We start from the raw sequence: 16,799 nt of genomic DNA, 5'->3' as shown, positions 1-16,799 counted from the left end.
GATCCATCCCACCCTGGCAACGCTTTTCTACAATCTCTACCATCGGGGACAAGGTACAGAAGCCTGAACACACACACCAGCCGGTTTCACAACAGTTTCTATCCTTCTGTTGTTAGAATACTGAATGGACTCAGAAACTCTTAACATTTGACTGTACCTGTGTTTATGCTTTTGCCACTGTTTACCTATTATTTACTATCTATGCTACTTAACTCTGTGATCTGCCTGTATTGCTCGCAAGACAAAGCCTTTCACAATGCCTCAGTACACGTAACAATATAGTCAATTCAATTCAAAACCTAGATACATGTGACTATAATGAATCAAATAAAGCAGAATCATTGAATTGCTACAATGCAGAAAGAGGTCATTGGGTCCATCATGTCTGCAGAGGCTCTCTGAGTATTTGAACTCATTGCTAATCTCCATGCCGGTAAACCTTGAGCAGTGTTTCAGTTTAAATAATCATTCAATGCCCTTTTGAATGCGTCTTTTGAACAAACCGTCAGCATACTTCAAGGCAATGCATTCCGAATCTTCACGACTGTCTGCCTAAACAAGCTTTCTGTCACAGCACAATTGCCGTTTTTGCAAAATTGTGCCCTGTGGTTCCTGACCCTTTTGTGAGTGGGGATAGTTTCTCCCTGTCCAAATAAAAACCGGAAGAACTGCTGGAGATCAGAAACAAGAACATAACTTGCTGAAAAAGCTCAGCAGGTCCGGCAACATCTGTGGAGAGAAATCAGAGTTAACATTTTGGGTTCAGTGACCCTTCCTCAGAAGTGCTCTCCCTGTACACTCGGTCCAGAGCCCTCGATTTTGAAAGCAGCAGCTACTAACTCCAAAATCCAGCAGGGACAGTACCTTACTTGCTGCATGTCTTGTCCATGCAGTTGGGAATCAGAAAGTATGTTTTGCTCGCACAAGTAATTAGAAACGAGGACATTAACTCTGGCGAGCTGGCTTCTTCCTGAGTCTTCATGTGATGCAGATGCAAAAGGTGGGCAGGTACCAGGAAGTTCAGTCCAACTGTACAAATCTGGGAAATTAGTTGCAAACTTTCACTCCACTGTCAGCAGCTTGAGTTTTGGTTTGTAGAAAGCTGGCTCAGGTACCATCCTCAGCTGAATCTGTGATCGTCACAGATTCCATATGGCAATGCATCAATTTTTCATTTGAGGATCCAGCCAGCAATAGACTGACAAAACAGAGAAAAAAAAACACCCTCCTGAATTAATCGTTCTCCCTGGGATGTGATGCTCGCACTGATTTGAGTGCCCAAAATTAGAGTTAAAAATGACAGGACACCAGATTATAGTACAACAGGATTATAACCTGGTGTTGTGTGATTTTTACCCTTGTCCACCTCGGTCCAACACTGGCACCTCCACATCAACCTTAGAATATTAACGATTTCAAAATTTGGGCCTGTACAATGCCATTGGAATTTTTGTCCTTTACTCTGCAGGACCATCTACAGTTATCGGTAAATAAAAAAAACACACATTTCAGCTGTACTTTTCATGTTCACAGGGCATGCCAAACCCCTTTACAGCCAATGAACTGCTCCATGAAGTGTTGCTGCTGCAATGGAGGAAATGTGACAGCCAATGTGCACACAGCTAGACAATAATGACAAGATAATCTCTTTTTTATGATGTTCATGGGTTAACTCTCTTGCTATTCTTCAAAATAAATCCTTGCGATCTTTAAAGTCCACTTGAGAGGGCAGATTTCGCCTTGGTTTTATATCACACCTGAAAATTAAATGCTCGAAAATAATGTGTGCTCTTATTAAATGCACAGTGCGTATGAATTAAGTTGTTACAAGTTTTCTCAAATTGCCCTCTGGGCTTAAGGTAAGTTATTCAACACCACTTTCTCAAGGAAGATCTTACAGAGTGCATTTCACAATGCTCAATGAACCCTGCTAACATGACATAAGCCAGTTCAAATCACCTTGGGCCTATCCAATTTGGCAGGCTATAGCAACAGTACAGGAAGAAACTTCAGCAATTTCCACGCTATAACACAACTAGGGAGTTCTGTCTATGACATGCCTTCCAGGTAACATTTTGCAAATGTCTCCTGTGACATATCACTGCCCTCGTAAGAGCTTTTTTTTTACTAAATGCTAGGTGCCAGGTAACGCTGTCTGCAAAACTTGGACAGATTGACTGCATCAGATTTCCCTTCGTGGAAGCAGTCAGGTCATTGCAAGAACAATTTGAAAGAAAGGTTACAGCAGTTTAATCAGTCACAGTTATTGTATTTATCATAGTGTTATTCTCCAAGTGGCAGATATTCGTTCTGCATTCAGACAGTGACAAAAAGATATTTATCCAGCCCGTAATATCTAAGAGCATACATGCGAAATAAGAAACACACAGTGACCAAATCACCCCATATTATAATGCAACAATGTGCATTTATATAGCACGTCTGGTGAAGTATAACCTTTCCACACTGTTTACAACAGAAATTATCAATCATATTTTGATAGAGAGCCATATATTACAACAGGTTTGGTCAAAGAGTAAGACTTGAAGGAGGACAGAAGGAGGAAGAGAGGTTTAGGGAGGGATCACCAGATCAGGAATGAAGGGCTATTGCCCGAAACGTCGATTTTCCTGCTCCTCGGATGCTGCCTGACCTGCTATGCTTTTCCAGCCCCACTCTGATCTAGATTCTGATTTCCAGCATTTGCAGTCCTCACTTTTGCCTAGATTTTAAGGCTTTGCTGTCTGAAAGCATGGTGAGTTATGATAGTAGGGGTTGCCGATTCAAGACTCTGGTGCTGACGTGCAGACTGATAGGAGTACAGTCAACTTCAACATAAATCAATGAATGTCTTCCATTTTAATTTTAAATATGTGGATCATCAGGTATATGAGCTTAAATGTTGTAATGAGATGGGAGTGAGAAGAACAGTTCATAATGCACATGCATTTTTGCTCCCCCCCTGCTTATATACCTTTCTCTCCCTTTCTTTCTTCCTAAGCACAGGAGATTATGGAAAGATGTAAAAGTTGTGTTCCACTGATAGTATGCAGAGGATACAAATGTAATGTAATTTATGGGAAAAAAAAACATAGGGTAGATGAGGAGACTTTTGCCTTCACAGAGAAAACTTGTTATTTCTGGTCTGCACTGGCGGAAAGGCTGTTGGAAGCAGATTCAACAGTGTCTTTCAAAAGGAAGTGATATAAATACTCAGAAATGCAGGGCTGCAGGGATAAGATGGGGGAGTGGAACTATTTGGATAGCTCATCCAATGATTGGCGTAATAGGGCTGAATGACCACCTTCGATGGCCTACTACTCCAGGATCCTTGGCAGCTAGAGGATTTCTCTAAGCACTGCTGCCAATCAGCCCAATATTGCAGGGTTCTGAAGAAGGGCCATTGAACCTAAAACATTAAATCTGCTTTCCTTCTGCAGTTGCTGCCAGACCTGCTGAACTTCTGTCTTTGTTTCAAATCTCCAGCATCTGTTGTGTGACTTTATTGCAGTTCCTGGTGTTTGCCGTGACTCCACTCATTGGGTCAAAATCCTGGGGTTCCCCCATTAATGGTGTTGTGGGTGTACCTCCAGCACGTGGACTGTAATGGTTCAAGAAGGCAGCTCACTGCCACCTTCTCAGGGCAACTAGGGATGGGCAATAGTTGCCGTGCCAGCCCATAATGCGTACATCCCATGAGTGAATAAGAACACTCCTTCCATTTTCATTTGTCCTGAACTAAAATGACTCCTTTCCCAACCCTCAGTGTATCGTGTTAATCTCTGCTCGCTTTGTAGGATTGCTGTGTTCAAATGTTTGCATTGTTGGACAGCTACTGTTGGCTTTCTCTTTAACCTCTAAATGAAAAATTTGACCATTCCAGGAAGGTGAGGCCGGGAACATTTCTACAACATTCAGTGTGCTTTAAAGGAAAGGCTTTCACCAGCTTTTCTTACGAATGCAAACAGAGATGGCAGATGGGCTAGCTTTGTGTTTAATCAGAAGAATGTTATTTTTAAGGAGCTATCAACACATACATACAAATTCATCACTGTCCATTCAGAGTAAGTAGAGACCACTCTTGACAGTCGATTCACTGCATTCCAACAGTCATCCACTTGCTGTCGCTATCATTTACAGAATGTTGACCAATCAGCTGCAACATTTAAAAAGCATCTGGATGGGTATATGAACAGGAAGGGTTTGGAGGGATATGGGCCGGGTGCTGGCAGGTGGGACTAGATTCGGTCAGGATATCTGGTTGGCATGGACGGGTTGGATCGAAGGGTCTGTTTCCGTGCTGTACATCTCTATGACTCTTTGACTCTATAAGTCACGTGGATCAGAGAAGTGACAGAGAAAGAGAAGTGAAGGATTGAATGAGAAGGTCCAGGAACCAGCACAGTCTTAGGAGCTGACAGAATCAGAAGGACCTAGGAGCCTAACGATGTGAAAAACAGCAGAACTGTCACGGATGAGGAAGGCTGCAAAATGAGTGTCACACAATTTCTAGGACCTGCCACATGAAAGGAGTCTTTAGTAGGCAGTTGCATGATATAGCAAGTCACATCGAGTAATGACTGACTGAGACTGACAGAATAGGTGAGCAGGAGGTGATCGCTGAGATTGGGACCAGGCTTGACAAGAAAAAGGAAGAATAAATCCTGAGAGCTGGAATCAAAACTGGAATCTTTGAGATTTAACATTTTTAGTGAATAGAAATTTTTCGAAAGATGTGGTGAAACAGAATATTGATTTCCTGCATTTTCTACAGTTAAAAGTGCTTCACAGCCATAGCAGTTATTTCCCGAACTGTAGTCACTGGTCTGAATCTTCCAAACGTTTACTGTTCTTCTCAGCACCACCTCATTTATTGCCATTGCCTTTACATACTCCTCACATGAATTACGTCACGTCTCAGGAATAAACTGCATTTGCCACTTTTCTGTTAACCTGGTCAGTCCAATGACTTATTAAAATAACCAATCCAATCAACCCTGGACTGAGTGACTGGTAATATTGACTCAATTTTCAGCAAGGAAAACCGCGCTCGCAAAATGCAATCCAGTTTCATTATATGCTTCATTGCATCTTGTCACTACGTTGCTTCCTTCAATGTTTGTCTCAGTTGATTGACAGTGCACTTAAATAACACTTCTTAACCTTAACACTCAACTGGAAGCCTCAGTGTTTGAGGAGAATAAGACATTTAAACATTGAGCTTTGAAAACTAACAAGAACTTCGGTCCAATACCTGCAGTCGTTTCAATGATTTTCGTTGTGTTTCTCAAGCCCAAGAAATCAAACTGATAGAGTCGCCAGGATTTCTCATTGCCTGTTTTCACTGAATTCTTCCTCCACTTGTAGACCATCTCCTCTTTTGGGTATCCATCTGGAAGAAAGATCAGAACAGACTTTATTGTCAAATGCACAGCACTTTGCTCACAATTATAATGTAGATTTTGTGACATAAAACAACACACTTGATGACACAGTTTCAATTGCCAAAGGGAACTGGGAAAAAATTTACCAACCCTATTCCTCTTGTGATCCTAATTTTCCCTCTGGGTTTTTTTGGCATTATCTGGGATTTAGCTTGATTTCCGAGTAGGGTGGAGTGCAATGTTCCCCAATAAACTGCATGGGTGCGTGCCCTCCCAATTACCTAGAATGTACCAGCACAATGTAGGATACAGGTTACGAACAACGAAGAAAGGTTAGAGCTAAGATGTTGTGGGGAGGGGATATAATGTGGGAGTTAAAACGCCATGCTGTGAGGGTCAGCTGGCTGGAGGAATCAGTGGGTCTTTTTTAACTATGTTGCCACCATTACCTTGACCACTTTAAACACAGAAATCTCAGCCAAGGATATTTGTATGGAAATAGACCCTTGTCTTAATCATTACTTTCATTAGTAATTTAACTCGGTGCAGATCAATAGCAAATGATCTAATTAATCGTTTATCCACTGAACCCATAATTGTTCAAATAACAGGGACAAGATACTCCTATTTAAAATACATTGACACATAAAGAGACAAGATTATTCTTTTTAAGTCATTTATGGGATGTGGGCGTCATTGGTTTTGACAGTGTTTATTGCCCAGAGGACAGTTAAGTGTCTTCAATCTTGTTTTAGATCTGGATCATGCTTAAATCAGACCAAAGCCAAATTCCTGCCCTCTAATACATAGAACATAGAATATTCCCGCGCAGTACATTTGTGCTGACCTGTGGAACGCACCTAAGGCCCATCTAACCTACACTATTCCATTTTTAGCCATAAGTTTATCCAATGACCATTTAAATGCCCTTAAAGTCGGTGAGTCTACTATTGTTGCAGGCAGTGCGTTCCACACTCCTACTACTCTCTGAGTAAAGAAACTACCTCCGACATCTATCCTATATCTATCACCCCTCAATGTAAAGCTATGTCTCCTCGTGTTAGCCATCACCATCCAAGGAAAAAGGCTTTTACTGTCCACCCTATCTAACCCTCTGATTATCTTATATGTAATGAATGAACTGGATGACACTTTTACTACAACTGGCTGTGGTTAGATAGACATTCATTCCTTTTTTTAAAATTAAATTCAAATTTCACCATCTGCTATGGTAGGATTCAAACCAATGTTGCCAGAACATGAGCTAAGTCTGGATTAATAGTGTAGTGATGGTAATATCAGGCTACCAGTGCCCCCTATCTCCAGCACTTATTCTCGCAGACATCAAAAACAGTGAGATCCTGTCACTGTCATTATTGATCTTTAGTGCACCACACACTCGCTGGCAAAAATACAACACAGAGTACAGGCCAAAATTTGGGCTCACCCATTTTGGGTAGCTGCGGAGTGCAGTAACTGACCCTCGATTCTAAACTGTGGGATCTGAGGTGGCTTTGTCAATGTTGGATCATGAGCAGCAGTTCAATAAAGCTGATAAATAGTGATGAACCAGGAGCAAAGATGGGCCAGTCCAGTGACAGACGCCGAGCCTGCAGGACAGTGTGGGTTGCAATTACTGACCAGGAGAGTTACCTTGGGGAGTTTTACTCTGGGCAATTCAGTGTGCCCAATCCACCTAACCTACACATCTTTGGACTGCGGGAGGAAACCGGTGTACCGAGATGAAACCCACATAGACATAGGGAGAATGTGTAAACTCCACACAGTCAGTCATCCAAGGCTGGAACCAAAGCCAGGTCCCTGTCACTGTAAGGCAGCAGTGTTAATCACTGGGCCACCCACTGTTACTTGCTAACGTCCCCATTATAATGGGGAGAGAGGGACCTGGGAAATCATTCGATTTGCACTCTGCAATATCCTCCGTGGGCGACACGGTGGCACAGTGGTTAGCATTGCTGCCTCACAGCACCAGAGACCCGGGTTCAATTCCCACCTCAGGCGACTGACTGTGTGGAGCTTGCACGTTCTCCCCGTGTCTGCGTGGGTTTCCTCCGGGTGCTCCGGTTTCCTCCCACAGTGCAAAGATGTGCAGGTCAGGTAAATTGGCCATTCTAAATTTCCCGTAGTGTTAGGTAAGGGGTAAATGCAGGGGGATGGGTGGGTTGCGCTTCGGCGGGGCAGTGTGGACTTTTTGGGCCGAAGGGCCTGTTTCCACACTCTAAGTAATCTAATCTAATCTAATCCCATTTATGAAAATATAGGAGCAATGTGCCAATGTGAAAGTATCCTAGGCATGACCAATAATAATCTCATTAATATTTATTTGGTGGCATTTCCACAGGGGCTGCCTCCAGTAAACAAAGCAATGCTGCAATGCATTAGAAATAAAACTCAACTGACCTTCCATTCAATTATTCAGAACAAGCAACATAAATCTAAAAGGAAACAAATGACTCCATCTGCAAAGGGCTCAAGGTTTAGGCAGGACTGTTGGTCTGACATCTCCCTGCACTCAGTCAGAAGGAGACAGGGTCAGTGCACATTGCCTGTTCTTTTGTGACTTGCTAAACACATGACTTTGTCACCAGTGAAAGTTAATTGCCTATCTGCTCAGACATTCTACAGAAATTAATATTCAAATGTATGCCTAATCCTTCCATTTTATATCAATTTAATTGTTGAATCTTTCCTGCATTGCAGTCATATCACACTCTCGCCTATGAATCATAAGCTTCTCAGTTCAAAACCCTGTGAGTACAACAAAGCTCAGGCTGATACTTCACAACAGCATTGGGTTGGGGAGCACTGCACCTTTGGTGATGCTGCCTTTCAAATGAGATGTTAAATTAAGGCCTGATCTGCCTGCTTAAATGGATGTAGAAGATCTTACAGCATTGACTTGTAAAAGAACATAGAACATAGAACATTACAGCACTGTACAGGCCCTTCGGCCCTCGATGTTGCGCCGACTTGTCATACCAATCTGAAGCCCATCTAACCTACACTATTCCATGTACGTCCATACAATGACAACATTCATGTACTTAAAGTTGGTGAACCTACTACCATTGCAGGCAAAGCATTCCATACCCTTACTACTCTCTGAGTAAAGAAACTACCTCTGACATCTGTCCTATATCTATCACCCCTCAATTTAAAGCTATGCCCCCTTGTTCTCACCGTCACCAATCTTGGAAAAAGGCTCTCCCTGTCCACCCCATCTAACCCTCTGATTATCTTATATGTCTCTATTAAGTCATCTCTCAACCTTCTTCTCTCTAACGAAAACAGCCTCAAGTCCCTCAGCCTTTCCTCGTAAGACCTTCCATCCAGACCAGGCAACATCCTAGTAAATCTCCTCTGCACCCTTTTCAAAGCTTCCAAATCCTTCTTATAGTGCAGAGACCAGAGCTGTACACAATAGTCCAAGTGCAGCCGCACCAGAGTTTTGTACAGCTATAGCATAACCTCATGGTTCCGGAACTCGATCCCTCTATTAATAAAGGCCAAAACACTGTGGCCTTCTTAACAACTCATCACCAAACCATCATCTCCCCGACCATACAGAACCTCATCACCTCAGGAGATCTCCCACCCACAGCTTCCAACCTCATAATCCGGGAACCCCACACTGCCCGGTTCTACCTCCTTCCCAAGATCCACAAGCCTGACCACCCTGGCCGATCCATTGTCTCAGCATGCTCCTGCCCCACTGAACTCATCTCTACCTACCTCGACACTGTCCTATTCCCCCTAGTGCAGGAACTCCCCACTACATTCCAGACACCACCCACGCCCTCCACCTCCTCCAAGAATTCCGTTTCCCCGGCCCCCAACGCCTCATCTTCACCATGGATATCCAATCCCTCTACACCTCCATCTGCCATGACCAGGGCCTCCAAGCCCTCCGTTTCTTCCTCTCCAGACGTCCCCAACAGTACCCTTCCACCGACACTCTCATTCGTTTGGCTGAACTGGTCCTCACCCTTAACAATTTCTCCTTCGAATCCTCCCACTTCTTCCAGACCAAAGGTGTAGCCATGGGCACCCATATGGGCCCCAGCTATGCCTGTCTCTTTGTTGGCTACGTAGAACAGTCAATCTTCCATAATTACACCGGCACCACTCCCTACCTCTTCCTCTGCTACATTGATGACTGCATTGGTGCCACCTCGTGCTCCCGCGAGGAGGTTGAGCAATTCATCAACTTCACCAACACATTCCACCCTGACCTTAAATTTACCTGGACCATCTCTGACACCTCCCTCCCCTTCCTGGACCTCTCCATCTCCATTAATGATGACCGACTTGACACCGACATCTTTTACAAACCCACCGAGTCCCACAGCTACCTGGATTACACCTCTTCCCACCCTACCTCCTGCAAAAATGCCATCCCGTATTCCCAATTCCTCCGCCTCCATCGTATCTGCTCCCAGGAGGACCAGTTCCACCACAGAACACGCCAGATGGCCTCCTTCTTTAGAGACCGCAATTTCCCTTCCCACGTGGTTAAAGATGTCCTCCAACGCATCTCGTCCACATCCCGCACCTCTGCCCTCAGACCCCACCCCTCCAACTGTAACAAGGACAGAACGCCACTGGTGCTCACCTTCCACCTTACCAACCTTCGCATAAACCAAATCATCCGCTGGCATTTCCGCCACCTCCAAACGAACCCCAACACCAGGGATATATTTCCCTCTCTACCCCTTTCCACCTTCCGCAAAAACCATTCCCTCTGTGACTACCTGGTCAGGTCCATGCCCCCCAACAACCCACTCTCCCGTCCTGGCACCTTCCCCTGCCACCGCAGGAATTGCAAAACCTGCGCCCACACCTCCTCCCTCACCTCCATCCAAGGCCCTAAAGGAGCCTTCCACATCCATCAAAGTTTTACCTGCACATCCACTAATATCATTTATTGTATCCTTTGCTCCCGATGTGGTCTCCTCTACATTGGGGAGACTGGACGCCTCCTAGTAGAGCGCTTTAGGGAACATATCCGGGACACCCACACCAATCAACCACACTGCCCTGTGGCCCAACATTTCAACTCCCACTCTGCCGAGGACATGGAGGTCCTGGGCCTCCTTCACCGCCGCTCCCTCACCACCAGACGCCTGGAGGAAGAACGCCTCATCTTCCGCCTCGGAACACTTCAACCCCAGGGCATCAATGTGGACTTCAACAGTTTCCTCATTTCCCTTTCCCCCACCTCACCCCAGTTCCAAACTTCCAGCTCAGCACTGTCCCCATGACTTGTCCTACCGGCCTATCTTCTTTTCCACCTATCCACTCCACCCTCTCCTCCCTGACCTATCACCTTCATCCCCTCCCCCACATACTTATTGTACTCTATACTACTTTCTCCCCATCCCCACCCTCCTCTTACTTGTCTCTCCACCCTTCAGGCTCTCTGCCTGTATTCCTGATGAAGGGCTTTTGCCCGAAACGTCGATTTTACTGCTCCTCGGATGCTGCCTGAACTGCTGTGCTTTTCCAGCACCACTCTAATCTAGACTCTGGTTTCCAGCATCTGCAGTCATTGTTTTTACCTTCTTAACAACCCTGTCAACCTGGGTGGCAACTTTCAAGGATCTGTGTACCTGGACATCTACACTACCAAGAAACCTACACTACAAAAGAGCACGGGGGAATTGACACTGGTGCCTTGGCCAATGTTTATCACTCATTCAATGACATAAAAAAACATTATCCACATGTCATCACATTGCTGTTTGTGGGACTTACAAGTTGACTTTTGCACTTCCTACATTACAACACAGATTATACTTGGTAAAATACTTCATTGGATGTAACGTGCTTCAGGATGTCACAAAAAGTGCTTTTTTTTTACATACATATACATACATTTCATGCTGTCCATGGCACTACTAACGCTGCGTTGCATGATAACTGGCAAAAGATACAGCAGTGAATGCACATGCCATAGGAAACTGTGCGAGAGATCGATGAGGTGTTCGTGATTCACTGTGGTCTAAAGGGGATGTTGACTCAAAATGCATTTTCAGAATGTGGGCTTTATTCTCCGAGTTGTTTTAATGGCTCTTCTTCTGGAATGGTCGTATTAGGCTGCTTCAGAGGGCAGTTCAGGATTAGCCATGCAGCGTTGTAGGACTGGGATTACATAGAGGTCAGATTTAACTGGATAAAGTCACCTCACGTGATTTCAAAGTGGTACACGAGAAGATGTCTAGAATAAGAAGGGCTCTGAGACCTTTAGTTCTGAACAAGAGGCACACTGGACTTGAAACATTAACTCTGCAATGGAACAATTCTGTAATCCCAGTTCCTTGCTGTGGAAGATTCATAAATAACTGACAATGGTAAAGTGTATGCATCAAGGTTTTTCGGATGCAGGACTAGGTGCTTTTATGGAAGTGATGGAAATAAAGATGTCTTGTATCCTCAACGTGGAAGGAAGGTCTCCAGACACTTGCTTGGAAAACAGTGGCGAGTGATAGTGGCAGATGTTGCTGCTGGAGTATGGCTCGAAGAATCTGCTGCAATGCAGGAAGAAATTTAATGATCTCTCAGGGCTTGCCAAAGTAAGTAGTGCCATACCTAACTTCATCCACTGCCTAATTAAACATAATTTACCCACCAACACCTCAACCCACCCACTCACAACACCAATCAAGGGCTCATAAATTACATTAGACACAGGTTATCACACCCTCAAAGAGAGAACAGAGTCCAGTGTCACATCCACATCTGACTACTTATACAGACTAACAGTTTGTCCACCATGATCATTGAAAGCCATCACAAAACTTTCACTGGCACACCGCCTTCTTTCTAGTAGGAGAAAGAGGCATAGAACAGGAGGCAGCACTAATTAAAGTAAATCAGCGAAGGTTTGCCTACATTCTTTAGACCTATAGAGGTTTCAACAAGTGCATTGTTGAAACCTCTTCTCCCCTTCCACCTCCACCTCTTCCTTTTTCTAGCTGCTTATCCTGCTCTGAATGGCCTCTATTGTTCTTCCAACAAAGCTCAATGCCACCTGGGAAGCAGCAGTTTTTGGAAGCATCTTGTTTGTGCACAAACATTTATATTACTAAAAATGTATTTCTGACCCAACCAGAGTATTCCCTGAAGACCACTGAGACTGCAAATACACATGGAAAAGCAGCCAAAGCAGGTAAAATTGCAACAACAGCCAGAAGAAATAATTCATCAGCCAATCTACAAGTAGAGTCACAGAGTCATAGAGATGTACAGCATGGAAACAGACCCTTCAGTCCAACCAGTCCATGCCAACCAGATATCCCAACCCAATCTAGTCCCACCTGCCAGCACCCAGCCCATATCCCTCCAAAACCTCCAAATGCCTCTTAAATGTTGCAATTGTACCAGCTTCCACCACTTCCTCTGGCAGCTCATTCCATACACGTCCAACCCTCTGTGTGAAAAAGTTGCCCTTAGGTCTCCTTTATATCTTTCCCCTCTCACCCTAAACCTATGCCCTATAGTTCTGGACTCCCCAACCCCAGGAAAAAGACTTTGCCTATTTATGCTATCCATGCCCCTCATAATTTTGTAAACCTCTATAAGGTCACCCTTCAGCCTCCGATGCTCCAGGGAAAACAGCCCCAGCCTGTTCAGCCTCTCCCTATAGCTCAAATCCTCCAACCCTGGCAACTAGTTGATGATCCTTGTAAATAGTTGATGATCCTTTTAAGTAGCACTGGTAGGAAGCCCTGCATGCCAATCGACACATTTGCGTGAATGGAAAAGGGCACAAGCTGCAACATGGTGCCAAATTAGCAGCTGACTGTGATCCTTTCATGTGTATGTGCAATTCTTCTTTACAACTGCGGCATCTCAGTGCACCTCCTATTGAAAGCCTGGTAGCTTGGTAGTTCAAGACGTCCTGCGGTGCCCAGCTAACAGACGTGTGAGCCTAATGCTGTCTCAACGAAAATTCTACCATCTGACCAGTTGAAGAGGTACGCTGTTGTTTGCACTCACAGTCCTGATCTGATGTAGAGGGAGGTGCTGAAATGAACATGCAACCTGATGAAATTTCAGCAATCTGAAATATCACCTTCGTTTCTCTTTCCAAAGATGCTCTCAGTTTTAGTCATAGCATCCAGGAAGCACCAACAATTGGATCAATCTTCTCTCTCCTGGATGTCAATAAGGCTTCTTTTCCCCTGGCAATCAGCAGACCCCTTTAATTGACAGGTTTTGAATACAGTGAAGACACTTATAGCTCAATGGGACACAGATAGTAATGAGAGGTTGATTTCCAAGCTCGGACTTGGAGTCCTAGAGACTAAGTGGCATATTCTGAATACACATAGCTGTTAGGCATAGTGTATGTCTGATTGCTTAACCTTTGCTATACATATTATTGTGCATATCATCTGGAAAGGAGAGATCAAAACTTGCCAAAGGGGTTTCTTCATCCAAACCCATCTAATTAAAATAAAATCCAATTAAAACAAAATCTAATAAAAACTAAATTGAAGAGAAATTACCATGTCTATTTTGTACTACTTTTTAAAGCAAAACAAAAAGCAATTATAGCATTGGTGCAATAATCAAGGTCCATTTTTATGAGGGTTTTGCAGAGATATTGCGAGAGATTTTTATCTTTCCATCTGGACATAAAACTGACATCAATGATTAGCCATCCACAATGGACACTGTCAATACCAATTCCTGTTGTGGACGTGGTGTGTTTTCTCTAACAGGCAACTGATCCAAAATGCCAATTTTTTATCTGGACAGAAACACAAAATTTTACTTCACAAAAAGGAAAGTAAGGCTTTCATTTCTATAGCACCTTTGTGAAGTCAGGATGTGCCAAAGCCCTTTACAGCTAATTAATTACCTCCTTGGAAATGCAGTTGTTGCTGCGTAAGAAATGAAGCAGCAAGTTTTGCACATGATATGCTCCAGCAGATAGCAAGGTGAAACTGGCTAACTGATCTGTGATTCTGGTTGACAGATACGTATTGGTCAGGACACCAGGGATAACATTTCTTTTAAGCAATGCCAAGGAATCTATGATGCCCATCTGAAGGGGCAAAAGAGGCCTCAATTAACTGGCACATCTGACAGCTCAGTACTCCCTCAGTAATGCACCAGAGTGTCAGCCTAGAATTGAGTGCTCACAACCTTCTGACCCAGATGTCTGTTTGCAGACAACTGGATATGGAGGTCCAATGTAGAGGCTGGTACTAAAATCCCAACACATCAAGCCCAGTTTTGTAATTGTCCTCAGTATCTGCATATGATCCAGAATTTACAAAAGCCTACTCTTTCTGAGAGAAATGGACAGAGGCAATTAACAAGTTTGTGGTTATAGCAGCCATCAAACATTAATACAGAATCAGACTCCAAGTGCACACACATACATACACACATGTAATTTATGCTTATGCCAGCTGATTTATTAACAAGATTTGCTGTGGGGCTGTTATCCCTCAGCAGTGTGTGGGAGTTTGACAGTGATGCTCAGCTCACAGAGGCGGAGATTATTTTCACAGTGCACTGCTGCAGACATTACTGATGTATTCAGTCCTTTGTTTTATGTGCAACTGATGGTACTTGAAGTTCTGCCAGTTTGTGCCCATCGAGTTCTGCTCTGCGTTATCCTCCTTCAGTTTGATCTCTTTATCTGGCTTGCACTTTTGGCAAAATGTTGAGTGGAATGTAATTCCTCAGTAACCCCTCCCAACACAAACACAGGCTGGTCTTGCTAAATCTGACTCCGATTCGTAACATACGGTTAAATGTGCTTTTGCTGGATTTGCCAATTCACAGCCACAAGGGCAGGCCTGGGACGGTGGAGAGGCACTGGAGCTTTTTGGCCAATCTGAAGCCGTCTGGCTTGAAACAAATGGCAGTACACCGTGGCAAAAGTGAGGACTACAGATGCTGGCAATCAGAGTCTAGATTAGAGTGGTGCTGGAAAAGCACAGCACGCCAGGCAGCATCTGAAGATTCCTGGTGAAGGGCTTTTGCCTGAAACGTCCATTTTCCTGCTCCTCGGATGCTGCCTGACCTGCTGTGCTTTTCCAGCACCACTCTAATCTAGTACATCATGGCAGGTAAGTGAAGGTAAGGGGTGCTGCCTATTGGAGGTGCCAGCTCTTCAACATTGTTGACCATCAAGACAAAGACGGTAGCCTCGGTGTCACTGAAGTGATGGTGGTGATTGGGGCTGGGGGAGGGGGAGAAGTGGGTGAACCTCTCCGACACATGGTGGTACAATGCCCAGGAAGGTATCAGGGTCGGCCCACGGCCACATCCCAGGCGGCTGAACTATCCCTCAGTGCGTCCAGGAGACTGTGGACCAAATGGAAAATCCCTATCAGCCTCAGTCGACTAGCCACAGGTGATGGGCAGAACCCAGATTGCTCTTACCACATCCCCATGCAGGGAAACTGTCTGTGAGGGTGCGATGGAGTTGGGCATAAACAATGCCGTTACATTCTGTGCTTGCTATTTCTGTCCCTGTACACGGTAGGAGCTAAGAATCCAGGCCTTATTCTCCTGCCTTCCACCCAATCACCGAATCTCCCGTTTGTCTATTTTCCTCACCTGTCCTTCACTTTTCCCTGCAGTTTTAGAGACCTGAGACCTGCTGCACCTCTCAAAACCTTTTCTTCTCAGTTCTGGCCAAAGGCCCTCAGCCAGAAATCCACAGAATCCCAACCATGTGGAAACAGGCCATTCGGCCCAACAAGTCCACAATGACTCTCTGAAAAACATCCTACCCAGACTTGCTCCCTTACCCTATCCCTGTAATTCTACATTTCCCATGGCTAATCCACATGACCTACATATCCCTGGACATGATGGGCAGCTTAACATGGTCAACCCACCTAAGCTGCATATGTGGTTCTCTCCCCACAGATGCTGCCTGACCTGCTGGGTTTCTCCAGCATTTACTGTAAGACTGTAAGATATAGAAACAGAGTGAGGCCATTCAATCCATTTAAAATTCATTGTTAGTTAACAGTGATCTGCTGCAAATAGGAAATTGTTCATTGTCGAGGCTGTGGTGGGCTGTGAATATGGAGTCATGTGTTATCTTTGACAGGCAGTAAAAATAGAATAATTTGTTGTCTAGCTGTTGACATTATGAAGACAGATATTTCATTTTTTGGAGAAGTGAATTGTAAATATGGAATAAATGATCTAATGGCAACAGACAGTAAATGTGGCATAGTTCATTTCTTGGGCACACAGAATAAATACAGTATCATCCATCTCATGGTGGCAGGTCCATACACAGAATGTTAGAAACCAGATAAAACTACAGAAAGACCTGCAGCACTCAGAATTCAGGGAGTGCTCACTTTGTGATCTTGCTATGTGGTTATACTGTGAACCAACTGAGTGGGCCCAAGG

At 44.3% G+C, this 16,799-nt stretch overlaps 1 protein-coding gene across 1 annotated transcript in view; it reads right to left on the bottom strand.

Moving 5' to 3' along the window:
• The window catches only part of gabrg3 (gamma-aminobutyric acid type A receptor subunit gamma3), a 595,554-nt gene that overhangs the window by 255,321 nt on the left and 323,434 nt on the right, over nt 1–16,799 (bottom strand). Inside the window, exon 6 of the mRNA XM_043692286.2 lies at nt 5,255–5,392. Coding sequence (XP_043548221.1) covers nt 5,255–5,392 — 138 coding nt within the window. The remainder of the gene's footprint in view (nt 1–5,254; nt 5,393–16,799) is intronic.

Source organism: Chiloscyllium plagiosum, unplaced genomic scaffold, assembly GCF_037043375.1.
Source record: "Chiloscyllium plagiosum isolate Xiang-an unplaced genomic scaffold, Cpla_swu_hap1 HiC_scaffold_6, whole genome shotgun sequence".
In the NCBI taxonomy this organism is placed as follows: Eukaryota; Metazoa; Chordata; class Chondrichthyes; order Orectolobiformes; family Hemiscylliidae; genus Chiloscyllium; species Chiloscyllium plagiosum.
The sequence above is the reverse complement of the archived record's forward strand: the minus strand, read 5'-3'. Positions and strand labels throughout refer to the sequence as shown.